This window comes from Ursus maritimus (genome assembly GCF_017311325.1).
Source record: "Ursus maritimus isolate PB19 chromosome X unlocalized genomic scaffold, ASM1731132v1 scaffold_X1, whole genome shotgun sequence".
In the NCBI taxonomy this organism is placed as follows: domain Eukaryota; kingdom Metazoa; phylum Chordata; class Mammalia; order Carnivora; family Ursidae; genus Ursus; species Ursus maritimus.
The window spans coordinates 112119692-112138447 of record NW_024423319.1 but is presented as its reverse complement, the minus strand read 5'-3'; the positions used below and the strand labels follow the sequence as shown (position 1 = coordinate 112138447).

Sequence of the window (18756 nt, the reverse complement as noted above, 5' to 3'; positions counted from 1 at the left end):
TTTTTTTTTTTTTTTTAAGTAGGCTCCAAACTAATGTGGGGCCTGAACCCACAACCCCAAGGTCAAGAGTCACATGCTCTACGGACTGAGCCTGCCAGATGCCCCCTATATTGTTTTTTACAAGACAAAATCAAAATCACCAGCAGTGATTCATGGGAATTTCTACCCTTACAACACTAGCTTGACTTAGGAGATTTGAAGGCAACAATCGACGTGTGGTTCTTTGACAAACAAAAGGTTTGTCATAGTCCTTTGTTTGTCAGAGATTCCTGGTTCCTAGTAAATTCCCAATATAAGAAAACGTATATTCCAAGGCCCTAGGACAAGATACAGTAATGCCTCATATATCCCACTTTTTATGTCACCCCAGGCACAGCCATTAAACCACTTCTTCTCCATTAACAGAAAGAGGTGGTTGGAATTTTAAAAAATTGTGATGGCCGACTTAGGGTTCCCAGCATGCACGAGTTCCCACAATACTTTGTATCAAAATCCGTTTCATGTGGAAAAAGCATGTTTTAAAACAGGTTGCCATGCACACAGTTTTCTCCAAAGCATTGTTACTGCTATACTTACTTCCTTTTCAAAGAGCCCCTGGAAGCCATAAAATGTAAGAGCAATGGAATAAAAACTTAGTATGCTTTGATGAGTTTTGCACTGAATAGTAAATGGTAGAATACGACCCCAGCAGGGCATTAAAAGCACAGTAGTCTCTATCACTATTAACTCCATTCCTGGCTGGCACCATATCATCACCACTGCAGTGAACCACCATCAATAAAGAGCACCTTTTAATCAACATTTAATCCCTAAGGGAAGGTGTACTCAAATGTGGTTTACTAGCAGCACTTTACCAAAAAAAGTCTCAAGGTATGGAGTTGGTGACAAACAATGGGGGCGGAGGGGGCGGCGCTGTTTTAAAAGGTGTTTAAAACACTGTTAAAAAAGAATCTTTTTTTTTTTTTCCAATTCACTTCTGCTTGAAATGTAACAAAGGGGAAAAAGCAGTATTTTTATATCAGTTTAAAATTTCCAAAGCACCATCTCAAATCCATAATACCTGCTCTATTCGTCCACACTGTCCCCAAAGAAACAAGCTATTTGCACCTGCCAGGGAGCAAGAATTTCCTGTCCCCTTTAAGGTATTCCTAGCTGGACTAAGAATCAAAGTGATGTGAGACAGACTAACAGGAGAAAATTGGAGGGACAAAAGTTTCTCTTGAGCCCGCAGGGTCTTGATTGCCTTCAGCTCAAAACAGTTCACGTGCCAAAGTGGCCTACTTTGAGGAGACCTGTCCTAAACCCCTTCAAACTTGAAATAATCTTTATGCCAAACCGGCCCATCTCGGGGTGGCCAGCCCTCGGCCCCTAGACACCATATATTGCAAGAATGGCCCTTGGCAAAGGCAACATCAACCATGCAGCCCACAGGTTAAAAAAAAAAAATAGGCAAGGTGACTGCAAGTTTAAAATAGTGCCGGAAAATGCGCAGCCGATTCATGCAGCGGGAAAAGAGTATCTTATCCTCTTAGACAAAGAGAAAGAGGTACTCAAGGGGGGATAAGTATGCCTTAGAGGGAGAAATGCACACTCCACAATCAATAGAGACGCCACGCCCACCTCCCATGCCCACGCATCCTAACACGAGGCAGCTCAGGAATGTAAACCAAGGGCCACGAAAGTGGTGTGAGCTGAGGCAAAGGCATTAAAAGCTTCTAGGGGGATCAAGGGACTACAAGCTGTTCCCTACAGATTTGTGCGCATTTTATTCTCCAAGTCAAGGGAAGCCACTGAGAGTTTTAAACTACAAAATAATGTAGGAAGATGGATTGAGAAGAGGAAAGCTGGAGGCATAGAGCCCAGGCAGGAAACTTTGTGGTAGGCAGGAAATGAAGAAGACCAGAACTAAAGTAAAATTAATAATAATAATTCCCATTTAGGGGCACCTAGCTGGCTTAGTCGGTACAGTGTGTGACTCTTGATCTCGGGGTTGTGAGTTCAGGCCCCACGTTATGTGTAGAGCTTACTATAAAAAATAATAATAATTTCCATGCAATCTCCCACCATAGAAAGACACTGTGCTAGGTGCTTTACATTTACTATGAAACTTAATCTTCATTAAGTGGGTACCATGTCAAAGGGGTACCATTACCATGCCCCTTTTATAAAGAAACTGATGCAGAGAAGAGCGAGGTCACAGAACAGTGATTATAACCATGAAATAAGTCCTATATGGATATAAAGATGGAAGGAAACATTCAAAAATGAGCACAGTGTGTTAGGCTGGTGGGTTTATGGGTCCTTTTTTTCTATTTTCAAAATTTTCTGTCATGCTACATCTAGAAGTCAACAGAAAACAAAATCTTCCCAAGCTGGAAGCCAGTGTGTCACTTAGAAGGAAACCCAGAAGAGAGTCACGGAAGAGAGACTAGAGACGATGGTGAATGCAAATGGGGGCCTTCTCCCCCTGACCGCTGCCAGGATTCAGCGGTTCAAATGGAGAGAGAAGGATAAGCATGAAGGAGCAAATGCAGTCAGATCCTAGGAGCACACGGTATCAGGAAATGGAAAGACCTGGCTCTGGCCGTGAACTTCCTTTAAGGGCCCTTTGATTATACAGTAGTTTCAACTTTTGAGTTTGGTCTGAAAAAGTCAAGCAAATATAGGGACTCACTGAGTAATCTCCCTCCTGTTGTTTCTGTACCAGACCACTTCCTGTTTTGCCAAAGAAGACGATTCCTCTACACAAAAGGTAGGATATGTTGGGTGGAGGCATGGAATTCAGGATCCTAAAACCTAGAATACAGTGCTGCTCAAATGTCTTAAGATTCAGGTTTTATACTTTAAGGGCATGTTACCTCCAAGAGCTGCGTGTCTGTGAACTGCTGACAGCCCCATCTAAGTTCTTGCTTTCCAACATGGAACGAGCACTGTGTAAGCATGAGAGTTTTACTCTGACCTGACACACGGGCGTGATAAATGGCAGCATCATTCAAATTGGAAGAGGTTTCTCAACTTGGTATGTAGTGAGTGAGCCTAAGAGCCCTGCAGGGCAGCCCCAGAGAGCCACATGCTGGAAAATAACCTCTGAACCACTTTAGACTTCGATCTCTCTTCTGTTTCCAGTTGCTTAAAAATGCAATTTGGAACAGAGATGATATGCTTTCTTTCTAGATACTAAAGAACTCCCAATTACAAGCACCTTTGTATAGGCTATTTAGTATAAGGCCTCTAAAACTGTCTTCATACACATGAAACACTCTGGTCCTATTACATGATATGCCAGCAAAACCAGGCAAATGTGTGGTCACCTTTTGTACATGGGACAGATTATGTTTAGACAACAGAGGAGAGATCTCAGCAGGGAATTACAATAATTTCCCATTGGATTTGTTTTTTCTAAAACTGGCTTATCAGACTTGTGCAAAAAAAGAGTTAACACAGCAGGCGTGAGGCTGCTATCATTAGAAGGGCTTGCTTGCAGGGGGGGTGGGAGGCAGGGGGGGACGACTCCAGAACTTGGCTTTCAGAATGTGTTCTCCGTTACTAACTGATAAGGTCATGTCACTGGGTGTAGGCTGATGTGATTTATGGTGAATGCTTGCTTTCCTTCTGAGAGTCTGGAATTTGAGTGGTTGCTAGGTAGGGAACGTCTACGCAACCAGCCCAGTAAAAACCCTAAATTCCGGGTCTCAAATGGGCTCCTCGGAGCACAAACATCACACACATGTTGCTGCATGTTCACTGCCAAAGGGAAGGTGAGCTCTGTGTGACCTCTCATGGAAGGGAGGGGGCATAGGAAACCCGCAAACAGGTTTCTCCACACCCCACTTACGTCTGTTTCTCTTACTGAGCCAGCTATGTCTGCGTCCTCTGTCACCGAAGTGAGTTTTAACCATGAGTACAACCATATTCTGATTTCCTTCTAGTGAATCATCAAACGTGTGGGTCGTCCTGGGGGGATGCCCAAAACAAAGCCTTTCAGTTTGATTTTGCATATACTTTTGAGAAGCTTATAAAAGCCTAAAAAATACTATCCTAAAACTGGTATGCCTCTTGAACAGAACACTACAAGTCAAAAACCAGGTTGAATTGGTCCTCATAACTGCTGCCACTCTACAGACAGCAGAGTAGCCACGAATTCAGCTCACCAGCTCTAGATCCCCAAACAATATTCTCACCGCAACCTCCCAGGCACTAAAAGATAACGGTCCGCCACAGGGCAGAACGCGGAGGTTATAGTTCAGGTGTACTCGCTCAAAGCCAAAGATTTTTATAGTCTGGGCTTAAAGATGTCAGCTGCACATGTGCCATATAATTACATACCGTCAGCCAATTTCTGGGAAAGGAAGTCATTATGATGGTGTTCATATTCCTTGTTACATTTGTTTATGGTTGATTACAGACAGTAATCTTGTTTGACAGAAATACAGTACCAACTCGGCTCACATTAGAGCCTGGCCATCAAAGCAGTCGTTTGCTTTTCATCATTCCCTAACGCCACGGAGCCGGGCAGAGAGGAGTTGAAGTGCGAGGTTCCTCTGGAATCTGGGTGTCTGTCACTGCGTTAACTCATGGTCACTGATCTTAATTGGAAAACCCCCCACGAGGTATCAAAATTAGTCTAGACTATATCCATCCTCCCCTGCTACCTATCGTTATTACTTTCGTGGGTACTAACCAACCCCGTGCACTAGGGAGCCAGGGAGATCAAGATAAATAAGGTGCCGGCTGCCCTTAGGAAATGCACCGGTTTACGGCTGATACGTGGGAATTCTCTGACTACCACGGAAGCCTGCTAGTCGGCTGTAATTCCAATACTAGCATCAGAATTATATTAAGAAGTCTTGCCTTCTCCTCGAGACATACCGAGTCTTGCTCAGGAGTCGCTAGCAAGCAACCATTTTTCTCCGAAACTGCTGGCAAGCTTTACCCAGAAACAAATTAGAGAACACTCGTGCTTAGCCGTTGCTTGCAAACAGCCAGGCAGTTTGGCGTGAATTATTTCTCTTAGCCATCTAACTTCCTCCGCTGTCACCCTCCTCTTACATGGGAGCACCTGAAACAATGGAGACTATAAAGTGGCTGAAAAGGGTCACAGCACACATGCGACATGGGACCACACTGGCATTTGCAATCTGCTGCGTTAGCCGTGCAGTGTCAGAACATGGGAGGCTCTCTTCACATGCAACCTCGTGCAGAACCACACCACGTGGGCCTGGTACAGTGCCGCTGCTCCGCCAAAGTAGGGGAGAGCCTGGGGCCCCCGCGGCCTGCTCCTCGTCGCAGCCCAGACTGCGGCTCCGCAGGGCACAGGAAAACCAGTGCACTGGTTCAAGGGTGCAAGAAGTCGTCATTCATTCAGTAAGACACCCGACATGGAAATATGTAGAGCTGTTCCCATTTGAAAACATGGGCACAAGAAATGAGGGACAGCTGTGAGCTTCTCCTAGCAAGTAATGTCACAAATAAGCAGGCTTGTGTAACACAAGCACACGCACACACACCACACACCGATCCTGGCAGCTCTCGACTGCAACATCACGAGGGTTATTTGCTAGGATGAGGGTCCGCAAAGGTAATCTTTTTTTTTTTTTTAAGATTTTATTTATTTATTTGACAGAGACAGAGACAGGCAGCGAGAGAGGGAACACAAGCAGGGGGAATGGGAGAGGAAGAAGCAGGCTCATAGCAGAGGAGCCTGATGTGGGGCTCGATCCCATAACGCCAGGATCACGCCCTGAGCCGAAGGCAGCCTCTTAACCGCTGTGCCACCCAGGCGCCCCCGCAAAGGTAATCTTCTAAATGACGTATCCGATCACTGGGCTAATAACCCTTCCTAACCCCTCTGTGATTCTGGCTAGTTCTGTCTACTTTTAAAGTTATTGCATCCAATATTCTTGCATGAGAAGAAGTAAAGATATAAATTTCCCCCAAACTAATATTTAAATGTAAAGAAATTTGAATGAAAATCCCCAAGGGAGTGTGCCTGGGTGGCTCAGTCGGTTAAGCGTCTGCCTTCAGCTCAGGTCATGATCCCAGGGTCCCAGGATCGAATCCCACGTCAGGCTCCCTGCTCATGAGGGAGCCTGCTTCTCTCTCTGCCCCTCCACCCCCTGATCCCCACTCGTTCTAGCTCCCTTCCTCCCTGCCTTTCTTGCAAAAATAAATAAATAAAAATACTTTTAAAAAAATCCCTTAGGAGGGATTTGAACATAATTTAAAAAATCGTTGTATAATTCATCCGGAAGAATAGCAAAATATATTTTTTTAAAAGTTAAATAATAGGGGCGCCTGGGTAGCGCAGTCGTTAAAGCGTCTGCCTTCGGCTCAGGGCGTGATCCCGGCGTACCGGGATCGAGTCCCACATCGGGCTCCTCTGCTATGAGCCTGCTTCTTCCTCTCCCACTCCCCCTGCTGTGTTCCCTCTCTCACTGGCTGTCTCTCTATCACATAAATAAATAAAATCTTAAAAAAAAAAAAAAGTTAAATAATAATGGGTATAGGGTAGATAAGGGATTGATTTACAGCAATGCTATGATAATGAAAAGAGTGGTAAGGGTTCAGAAATAAGAGAGGAAACCATCAGTGGAACAAAACAGAAATCCTTACAACAAATCTGAACTACTCAACCTACTAACCATGGGGGGGGGGGTGCAGATCCTACCTTACACACCACACCAATTATCAAGTACGTGTAGGTTACAGATTTAAACTATAAAACTGAAACCATAAGAGTGCTAACGGAAAACAAATGGGCCATTTTTTATATAATATTTTTGATAGGGAAAGAAAGATTTTAGGCATGATACTAAAGGCAGAATCCATAAAAGTTAAAGATCTGACCACATAAACTTTAAAAATACATAAATGGGGGCGCCTGGCTGGCTCAACCGGTGGCGAGTGCAACTCTTGACCTCAGGGTTGTGAGTTTGAGCCCCAGATTAGGTGTAGAGATTACTGAAAAATAAAATCTTAAAAAAAAAACCATAAATAAAGACTATGTAAAGACTATATAAAGTACTTCTTTAAAACTCTATAGGGAAGGGGCGCCTGGGTGGCTCAGTCGTTAAGCGTCTGCCTTCGGCTCACGGCATGATCCCGGCGTTCTGGGATCGAGCCCCACGTCAGGCTTCTCTGCTGGAAGCCTGCTTCTTCCTCTCCCACTCCCCCTGCTTGTGTTCCCTCTCTCGCTGGCTGTCTCCCTCTCTGTCAAATAAATAAATAAAATCTTTAAAAATAAATAAAAATAAATAGGGAAATAAATAAATAGGGAAAATGGGAACTATCATTAACAACTTAAAAGACAAACCCACTTTGAAAAATTATATGCAACCCAACAAAGGATTATTAATGTCCTTTCTATATAAAGAGCTTACTAATCAGTAAGAAAAAGGATACAATAGCAAAAGGAAAAATAGAGCAGAGGCTATGAACAGGCTAGTCCTAAAAAAGCAAATAAACGTACAAAATATTTATTAATCAGAGAGTCAACAAAAGCAAATCCCATTTTTCACTTATCAAAATGACAGAAACTTCTAAAATATAGCCAGCATCAGCATGACTCGGAAAGCTGACATGTTACTGCCATAGATGTGAAGAGATCATTTTCATTCGGAGAAAACAAATCAGGATCATTAAGAAAGAAAAAAAATTACTCTTCACTTTAAAAAAGTCCTGTAATGATACTAAATTTCACGAGAATCCTAAAACGTTGATATAAGCACAGCTTGGGTTGGTGCTGAGAGCAGTGAGCTGGTTACCTTGAAGACAGCTTGCATCCCTGTTGCAAGTAGGCATGCAGGCTCCCGGTTGCAGCAAGTAATAGGCCCAGGTATGGAGGGGAAGGCTTCATCGGCCTAGAAGAAAACTCAGGATGGAATTGGACACCAACAAAATAGGGGTGATCTGAAATGAGAATAATCATGATGTGACTGAAGCAGACAAACACTAGAGCTGCTTTAAAGGTCTTATCTTTGAATAAGAAAACACATCAAATGGTGAGACAATTAACCTGTTACCATCACTGACAGCTACTCTCATGAATCATCTTCACGGTAGAATTTCAAACGGCAAAACACATCTCGCTTAATAAGCGATCTGGCCTTTTATCTGTGCAAGGTGTTAGAGGGAGCAAAATTAAGCAACATTTTTGAATGGCAAGATGCATTTTGTTTTGCCCAAAGGCTGCCTGCTTCTCGAAGGCCCTTCCTAGACGTATGTTGGCTCCATTCCCAAGGTATCCCTCACACTAGAGGCTAGCCATAGGGCATTCTGTCTCTTAGCTGGCCTCTGGCCATTTCCTACAAGGTCGTTTCTGTTCCCAAGGGAAAAGCTTTAGGTTGGATATTAATCAGAGGTGGCACCACAAAACTCTACTGGCACCCCTATTTCGGCCTCTGCCAAATTATCGTCTGTAAGGGAGAGTCTCAGAGTGATAAAGGGATGGCCTTTCAACATGTTAATGGTGGTTATGGCTCCAGGGGGTCAGAGGTCCAGATGCTTTTATTTTCTTCCATATACTTATTCCTACTGTGTGAAACTTTTCCAGGAGCCTATGTGATTTACATTATCAGGGGGGAAATTAAGCAATTTTAAAATTGAGGGTTGTAAAAAGCTCCTACAGGAGCAATTCAAGTTCTCCTAGATGGAATAGGAACAGAAAAGTAGCTTTACCCAGCTACTTTTAAACACACAAATCCCCTTTTGGATTGGAAAACATTTAATGCACAACATATCCAAAACTGGGTAGAAATTTTTACAGGAGTGCAAATTCCTTCCCCCAATCAGAACTCTCAAAAACTATGTTCTTTTTTCCCCCCAGATCAGAAGCAACTTCTGATTAGAAATCAGGCAACTGTGTAATCCCGTAATTACTATAGTACAGAGCACGGTTGGTGCTGTATTCCCTTCTTTAAAAATCATCTTAATTGCTATGTATACCAAACCGAAGATCACAGAATATAAGTTTTATAGGGGGGGTAAATGCAACCTAAAGCTTTCACTAAGATGCTTTACCAAATGATCTAAAAATCTAGTGTGGAATTCAAAATCACAGATCCCCATCACTTACCACTGGAGACCAAAGCTCCTACTACAATAGTAAGGAAATGATGACTGAACAGAAATGTCCACTCTTGTAAGGTTATCATTGAAAGCTTTGCTATACAAAATGGTAGTTCTTAGCCACATGTGGCTATTTCAATTCATTCAACTTAATTGAGCACATATCAAGTGTTCAATAGCCACACACGGCCAGTGGCTACCATATTGAACAGGGCAGAATAATCCATCGTTGCAGCAAGTTTCACTGGACAGCTCTGAGTCCAGAAAAATCCAGTGTACAAATCCTGTACATCACATCTAGCAAGAAGCCTCCTTGAATGAGAGGGACACTCAGGTGTGAAAGCTTGGTGAGGAGAATGCCACCTTCTCCCGGGAATGTGTCCCCTCAAGAAAAGAAGAAAAGAAATCATCCGCTCTTAGAAAAGAAATTAAGCAATGTAGCTTTAAATTTAAGATGCAATGAATCCTACAGCACAGCATCTAGGGATGTCTTTGAAAGACACAGACAGTAATTGTGCTTTTGTACAACTGCAGACAGAAGCTACGCAATGAATCGTGTCATGGCCAGGGGCAAAATATTTGAATGAGTGGCCCACTGTTCTGAATCACTTTCTCCAAAAAAATCCCCTATGCCAATATGAGGAAAGAAATGAAAAAGTTTTTATTTTGATGGTGTTCTATCAGTCAGATAAAGTATCTTTTAAATAATGCTCTTAATTGCTTTCAATCACATTCCGGACATTATACTAATCTCAAACTTTGTTGTTCCTTTTAGAACTCCTTTAGGAAACGTAGAGATTCACGGAAATGCTCCTAAGGGGTAGCTGAGATCAGAATCTTCCGGGGAATTTTCCTTAATAAAATGAATTTCCTTGCATTTAAAAAAAAATGGCAGGATTTTACAGCGTCTCTCATTTCCTTTCCAACACACATGAAATTTGAAAGTGTCAATGGGAATCTAAATCCGTGCGATAAAAGAGGCATCTAAGTATTTGCTCACAATAATGAGACCCAGGAGACTTAAAAGAAAGTAAGTACTTGAATGAAGTAAACAAACAGTAATCTGCTTAAGAAATTCTCTGCCCTCTCACACGCCAGAAAGATTTAAGAGACTTCAAACCCGACCAGTGATCCACACTATAAAAATTGTCAATGATGGGCATTTCCATCAGAAAGACTACAGGAAATACATCCTCAGGTTCTAATTGAAAACTTCAGGCACGGACTGATAATCTTAGCTGGCATGTCCCGTGCAAACAAGAGGAACAGTGACATCTACCAAGGTGGTAGCAGGACCCGGTTTGGCTCCAGCCCCACCTGTGATGAGCTGGACATCTCTGTAAAGTGGGAATGACATCGCCCGTCTTGTAAGTTACATAAGGCACGCCGAGTCCCTAGCAAGGGGTCTAGGGAGAAGCATCTAGTGAGTGTGCAACCAGTGTCCACTGCTTTCCTTCTTTGAGGGTCCAGGTAACATGTCCCTGCATTCAGAGTGGCCCTCGCCAACTTCAATTCTGCTCCCTGCTCGGGACTCCTGAAGTACCTGAACGGATTCAAGACAGAAAAGGAAAGGACAGAGAAAAGGCATTTGAAGTAGAAGATGGTGATGTGGACTCAGATGGTAAAAGAAGTAGGAAATTCAGAAGAGTAAGTCCAGAATAGCTGTAGCCTAAAGAAGGTAGGTTGAGAAGGTAGCTTCTAGGAAATCATGTTACCATTTTTACAGTATCCTGTACAAAAGAAGCGTTTGATAAATGAGTGTGGTTTATCCACCAAATTCGTGTCACATGCACCGCACACTCAGCCCCGTCCTCGATAGGAGGTGCTGCAGAGGGGAGAGCCTGGAGGCACGAAGGAGCTTTAGGAGGACTCTGGGTCGGAGTCACCAAGCGCTGGGGATGAGGGTGAGAGGGACGGGAATGCAATCCCATCTCGATCTTTCTAGAGACAGAATCTACAGGACTTGACAACTGATTACAAGCTGGGCGTATAAAGGGGAAGAAGAACTAGTAAGTCCAATTTTAAGCCTGATGGTCTAGGACTGGATGGTTCCTACCCAGGGAATGTGAACCTCAGGGACATTTGGCAATGTCTGGAGATGGTTTGTGGTGTTGCAACTTTGGGAGGTGGGGACAATGCTACTGGCATCCGGTAGGTAGAGGCCAGGATGCTGCCAAGCATACACTGCACAGGCCCGCCCCCACCACAGAGAACGACCCCCCCAGCGCCAACGGTGGCGAGCGTGAGAAGCCCTGAACAAGGAGACTGAGGATACCTTCGCAGAAATAGTCGGGAGGAACAACTAGTTTGGAAAGCATGTAAACTTCGTTTTAAATACGTTGAGCTGGAAGTGCTAGGAGAACATCCAGATAGACAAACAGGTCAAGCAGTCACCTGAACATGTTAGTTCAAGTCAGTTCAATGTGTGGGTCTACATCAGGGGTTGGCAAACACTTCTGTAAAGGGCCAGGTGGTAAGTAATGTTAGAGAAAGAGCTGGGATCAGAAGTAAGCATGCCTTACTCTGTATTTGCAGCTCCGAATGAGAATAGTGTCCTCGGTCTCATCAATAATGGTGTATGGTTTGTGCCTGGGCTCTTGAGGGTGTCCCAGCCCCCACACGCAAACAACTTCTTCAGCAGTCTTCCTCGACAGAAGTTCCTATCCCTTTGTGGAGTGTTTGGTGTCACTAGGGACTTCTGCGGGTGCAGGGACTAGTGTTCTAAAGTTGAACAACTGGACCACACTTGACCAGGGAGCATAGTGGGATGGAAAGGTGGACTCCAGGTAGAATGAGGGGCCAAGCCCCACACACAATAGACGTCAAAACCAGTCACAAGTAATGAGGAAGGCACTGGGCCATTCTTCTTCAAAAGAGGGAGAAAGCAGAATGCTATTCAACAGTGGGCCACCTGCCTTTCCCGGAGCAATTAACCTAGAGGCTAGCAACAGGAGAAGCCCCAGAAAGGGGGCACGGACGGCGAGGAAGCATACTACTAGTAGAACTGTTAGACTGGGAACAGTGTACCATTTTCTGGTAGATTCAGACTAGTGGGCCCCAAAATGATTAGGATTATAAGTGGTCTGTTTTTCTCGTGTACTTTATGTTTAGTCATATTATTTCTATTTAGTTGCATGTTTATTTCAAGAGAGGAAAAGAAGGAGAGCAAACGAGTCTCAAGTTATGGCTTCACATACAACGACAAATTATATCTTTATACATAACAACACAAAGACATTAGGTTACCATGAAAACTTTCAAAAACAAAGAGCCCACTTACTTGCCAGTTCAATGATTTCCATCCTCTCTCCATCGACATCCTGACCTACAAAACGTAAGTCATTCTGCTCCAACTGACTGATCAGGCTTGGGTTCACCTGGAAAAACAAGAAATTAAGCGCCTCTGCGAAGCAGAGCCATACAGACATATCAACTTATGAAAATGTCCTCCATCAATTGGCTGGGTTTTCCATTTCAGTGATGCTCTTAACTAGTAGTTAATTGCTATATCCCACCTCCAAAGCCTTTTTTTTTTTTAAGATTTTATTTATTTATTCGACAGAGATAGAGACAGCCAGCGAGAGAGGGAACACAAGCAGGGGGAGTGGGAGAGGAAGAAGCAGGCTCACAGCGGAGGAGCCCGACGTGGGGCTCGATCCCACAACGCCGGGATCACGCCCTGAGCCGAAGGCAGGCGCCTAACCGCTGTGCCACCCAGGCGCCCCACCAAAGCCTATTTTTAAACTCAGGATGAACCTGAGAAAAAGTCTAATCACAGCCCCTAAACCTGAGAGGCCCACCTTCTGTTGCTCAAAGATGAGATTCAAAAAGTAGGACTGTGACACAGGTATTCCGACTTGGAACCTTGAGATTAGCTATTTATAGCCATCACCATATTTGCTTCTTCCCTTGAGTTATGTGTAATTAACTGTTTCTCCCCAAATCACAAATCTGCTTGAGGATTGAAACTATCTTATTGCCCTTGTGACTAAGCCCAATGCATTCTTCCCATATAGTTACATACAAGCTCTAAGGATTAGAAGCTTGAAGCAATCTTTCTGCTAGAATATTGGTTATAGATGACAACTCGACGGCCTGGTGCACAGCCCCTTCCCTCATTCATCGCATCCCTGTCCTTTCCCGAACTTTCCAGCCTCTTCTTCACAGAAAGCACTAACTCATCTAAAATCAAAGTGGGGCTCCATCTGTCCTCCTCAATCTTAACCCCATATGTTTTTATTTTATTTTTTAACATTAGGCCAGTTCTCAAATTTGTAATTATTTTTCCTTTTTTTTAACAGCTTTATTGAACTATAGTTCACATACCATACAATTGACCCACTAAAAGTGTACAACTCACAGAGGATCTCAGCCATCACCACAATCAATCCAAGAATAGGCCCTATCCCCTCTAACCATCATCCCCTAATGCCCTCATCACCTCCCCACCAGCCCTAGGCAACCACTAATCTACATTCTATCTCTTTAGATTTGTCTGTTCTGGGCATTTCATGTTAATGGATCGATACAGTGTGTAGTCTTTTGTGACTGGCTTCTTTCACTAAGCACCCTGTGTTTTAGGTTCGTGTCTATAGTAGCATGTATCAATATTTCATTTCCTTTTATTATCAAATAATTCCATCGTATGGATAGATCATATTTCATTTACCCATTCCTCAGTTGATGGACATTTAGGGTGTTTCTACCTTTTTTATTACATATTATGGATAACGCTTGCTTTGACCGTTTGTATACAATTTGTTGTGTGCATGCACTTTTCGTTTCTCTTCGGTTATATATGTAAGGATGGAATTATCAGGTCATATGATAACTCTGTGTTTAACTTTTTGAGAAACAGCCAGATGTTTTTCCAAAGTGGTCACACCATTTTACATTCCTACCAACAGTGTGTCCTCACCAACACTTGTTATTATGTGTCTTTTTTTTTTTAAGATTTTATTTATTTAACAGAGAGAGAGAGAGCACAAGCAGGGAGAGCAGCAGGCAGAGGGAGAAGCAGACTCCCCACTGAGCAGGGAGTCCAACACGGGGGCTCCATCCCAGGACCCTGGGATCATGACCTGAGCTGAAGGCAGACACTTAACTGAGCCACCCAGGCGCCCCTATTACCTGTCTTTTGTTTGCAACCATTCTAGTGGGTATGAGGTGGTATCACTTTGTGTTTTTGTTTTTGTTTTTTTTTAAAGATTTTATTTATTTATGTGACAGAGAGACAGCCAGCGAGAGAGGGAACACAAGCAGGGGGAGTGGGAGAGGAAGAAGCAGGCTCCCAGCGGAGGAGCCCGATGTGGGACTCGATCCCGGAACGCCGGGATCACGCCCTGAGCCGAAGGCAGATGCTTAACGACTGCGCTATCCAGGCGCCCCCACTTTGTGGTTTTGATTTGCATTTCCCTGATGACAAATGATGTTGAACAGCTTTTCATTTGTTTATTGGCCATTTGTGTATCTTTTTTTGGAGAGATGTCTTTTCAGAATCTTTGCCATTATTTAATATTCAGTTGTAAGAATTCTTTATACATTCTAGATAGAAGTACCTTGTTTGATATCTGATTTCATCTGTACTTATGTTATCTGTTATCTTATTTTTTGTCCTGTCCATTAGAATGTAAGCTCCCTGACAGGAGAGAGACTGTGCGTGTCTTTTCCCCTTCCATCTCCAGTTCATATCAGATACAAAATAAGTATGAAGGAATGGATGGCCAGTTCCCAATGCAAAGAGGACCAAAAATGGCCTATACTCAGCAAATTGTTCCCTAATTGTAGTGACACTGTTGGTAGCCTACCCAACATTGATTCGCATTGGTCCTCCCTCCAAACAGAACCCTGGACTTTTGCCGGCATCTACGCCACCCCCACAGGACCCATGGAACTCCATCTCCCCCATTCTAGAAGTTGGCCCTGACTAGTCTAAGCCAAACATGATGAACCCATCCTTGTTGGCTGATGAATGATGCAAGAACCCAGGTTTAACCCTGGTTTAGCTTTGCCCTTGCGGTGATTAGTAGTTCATCACAGGTGGGCCGGTAATCTATACTGATCCAATCAGACTGAAGAACAACTTCCACGTCTAAGAGAGATGCATGTTGCCTCAGCTGCTGCTGGTAACCGTCTCGCAACTAGGGGGGAGACCAGCCTAAGGGTGAGGCAAACACACAGAAAAAGGTAAGGCCAGGAGAATCCCAGAAATAGTAGAAGCCCTGATCATACCATGCCTGGAGCCTACCCAGCCTTTGAACTACCTATTACCTGATATAACAGATTTCCTTATTGTTGAGGCTGGTTTGAGTGAACAGTGAGCAGGGATTTTGATCCTTCCTAACCAAAAGCATCATAATTGATACTTCGATAATCCTGATAGAGACAGTCTGCATTTTGAGGAACCTATGCTTCTCATGTGACAATCTCAACAATGACTCTTATTAATCATGTGACACTAAGCCTCATGCTCAATGTAGACTTCTGAAGAGGTTCCCAAATGAAGAATCCATTATGTGATAGTCAGAGATGCACCCTTATCCCGAGAGGCATATGATTCAGAAGATGTAAGTTCCCTTTCCCCAAACCCGCCAAAATAAACGGCAGGGGTTAAGGATAAGGATGATGCCCTTATCTTGGTCTAGGAGACAACAGTTAGGGTAACCTAGAACCCTGATGTGTCCTGTGTACAGATATGTAAAGATTTTGCCTTTGAAAAGCCAAGAAGGACAGAGTGTCCCCAGCCCGATTCACTTCCTCTGGTAAATTTGGCATGACGCCCCTGAGCCTGATGGGTACCACCGAGCTGGACACCTTTTCCAGAGGTCGGCCTGTAATCACTGGAGTTCCTCGAGCTAAGCATCTACATTCCACAGTAATTCAGTGTGTAGACCATACCTCATACCGATGTCTGTGTCTTTCTTCTATAAAAGGAACATCACCATAAAGTTTCCCTGTAAAGATACAAGAGTGAAATTAATATCAAAGTAATCAGCTTTGGAACCACAACCAGAGCATGAAGGATGTCTCTGGTCTCTGGCCATAAATCAGAGGCCTAAAAATTACCTGGATTCCAGGTAGTCATCTAGATTTTCTTCTCGTACAGTACAGAACAGCAATAGTTTCTTTGAAACCCTGAAGCAATTCTCCAGTAAGCCATCAGTGCTGCATAAAGGGAAGCCCTCTGTTATACTAGCCCACCATGGAGTCCAGCAGATGGGCCCTCTTTTCCACACCTGCCTGCAGCTAAGTACTGAGAGGCAGAGCAACGTCTACGCCATCGCTCCTGTGCAGACTCATAACACAGGCTCATTTTACAAAAGAAAAAAATGAAACCAAAGGAATGGAAATGAAACGGAAGGACTTGCCCAAAGCCCCACCCCGCTGGCAGCGCAGTCCGATCTTGAGCCCAGGCCCCCTCACACCTGGTCCGTGCTTTCTCCACCACACCAGCTGCCTCTGTGGACCTGCCAAATTGGTTTATACCCCACCTTAAAAAGAGGCCCGTCCTTTGACTGTAAAAATTCGACCTCTAAGAATTTACCCCAGAAAACAGAAATGAAGACAGAGAGTTCACCACGAAGATGTGCACTGCTTCGTTATTTAACAGAGAAACAACTGGAACCAAGCTGAGCACCGGGAATTGAGGACTGCTGGATTCAATGAGAGCACAGCTATACCAACAATTCTTAACCAGGAGCGCGCGGCTGACGATCATGTGTCACTAAAACGTGCCATGTCGCTGTGCGTGCCGCAGCCCAGAACAGCATGTTGGGCATGACCTATTTAGCAGTCCAGTGACTGCGGTGTCGGGTGGATGGGAATGGCATCGGGCACCAGACCCCTCTCAAGAACAGGCCCCCCTGGATCACGTGGAGAAGCAGGACGGCACCAGCACCAAGTGGGTGATAGCCCTGCAGCAAGGGGAGGGGGCCAGCCACCACTCCCTCAGCGCCAGCCCTCGTGACGCAGAGCCCTGGCACACAGCCAAGGGAGGAGACCTGCCAGCAGCGCTGGGACACATCGTCCAACTCCAGCAGAATCCGGAGCAGCGCTCGGTGCCACGGGCACGGGATTGTCAGACTCTCCAAGACGCCAGAAGGCTGTGGGGCAGGGTGTTTCCACCAAGAGAGACCAAATGCCTCGTGTCTCCCTCGAGCTTCTGACTTGGCCAAAGAAAGCGCAAATCGGTTGTATTCTCCAATGACTCGATATGCTCGTTTATCAAGATTGAACTTCTATTTTGCGATTCTGTCCATATAGACACAACTCCCTGGGGATGATGTTAATCACAGTGAATATTTACCACATGCGTTTTAGAAAAATTGGAAATAGTGGGGACAGGAAGTTACTTCGAGAGAGCTCCAACATGCCACTGAGCGGGCGGTCTTTCAAGACAGAGCCTTTGGGGGCGCCTGGGTGGCTCAGTCGTTAAGCATCTGCCTTTGGCTCAGGGCGTGATCCCAGGGTCCTGGGATGGAGCCCCACATCAGGCTCCTCTGCTGGGAGCCTGCTTCTTCCTCTCCCACTCCCCCTGCTTGTGTTCCCTCTCTCGCTGGCTGTCTCTCTCTCTGTCAAATAAATAAATAAAATCTTTAAAAAAAAAAAAAAGACAGAGCCTTTGTACTCAAACAATTGGTTCATAAAAATGAAAGGAAAAAATGGAAACTAGTAGCACAATAAAGTCCAGTTGGAAGAAATAGAAGCACATATGTCATTGTGAAGTTACAAGAAAAATCATTTGAAAGCTCTGGACCTAATTTTGAGGGGATCCTGATTCCCTTATGACCTCTGACTTTGTGATTGATCTTTTCCTCCTGTGGTCCAAAATTTCTTCTCTGCTTTCTGCATTACAACGGATGACTTAGAAACCCAATAATAGAGCCTGCCAATATTAACAGATGGTGAAGAAAACAGCAAACATCTCCGAAATTAGGATATAAGGAATTATATCTTCGAGTCAACAGGGCCAGCAGGATATAGGGCGACCTTTTGAAACTGAATGGCCTGCGCATATTGCCTGGCTTAAGGCAGATTTTGTGGTTGCTGAAATATCTCAAAGGTGATAGGAAGACAGGGGTGGTGTAGTGACTCTGGAACCAGGCCACCTACACCATTGAATGGATGTGTGGCTTGGGCAAGCTATTTCACCTCTCTGCCTCAGCTTCTTCATCTGTAAAATGGGGATTGTGATAGCCCTATTTCATAGGGTTGTTGCGAGGATCAAAGCACTTGGAACAGTAAGTAAACCATGTGACTGCTAGTGTTATCTCTAGACTATGAAATCCAAGTAGAAAGAATGGAAGCCAGAACATAAGCTCGGCAAGATAATGGACAAGATAAGGACCAATCCCCTCAATTCTTGCAACCAGTGTCTAGCACATAAGCAGATACTTAATAAACATTTGTTTAACGAATGGAGCATTCTCCCTCTCCCTCTCTCTCTCTCCATATATATTATATATATATGGTATATATATATAATATGTATGGTATATAATGAAACACATTTTCAGAACTTAGGAAATATTGTTTCGTGCACTCAAATTCTTACCTGATCACTTACAAATCTGTCGAGAATGAATTTACAAAACTAATCCATTGCCATATCCATGAAAAAAATTAAAATTTCCTTTTATAACTCTATGTTTAGAATCAGCTCAGAATGTTACCAGTCCAATTCTATTTGAA

At 44.0% G+C, this 18756-nt stretch overlaps 1 protein-coding gene across 3 annotated transcripts in view; it reads right to left on the bottom strand.

Moving 5' to 3' along the window:
- Positions 1-18756, bottom strand: part of CTPS2 (CTP synthase 2) — a 97399-nt gene that overhangs the window by 4808 nt on the left and 73835 nt on the right. For all 3 annotated transcript variants that reach the window (XM_040633978.1, XM_040633971.1, XM_040633984.1), the window contains 3 exons: positions 15964-16019; positions 12347-12443; positions 7764-7908 (listed from right to left, as the gene is read on the bottom strand). In XM_040633978.1, the coding sequence (XP_040489912.1) occupies positions 7764-7908; positions 12347-12443; positions 15964-16019 (298 nt within the window). The remainder of the gene's footprint in view (positions 1-7763; positions 7909-12346; positions 12444-15963; positions 16020-18756) is intronic.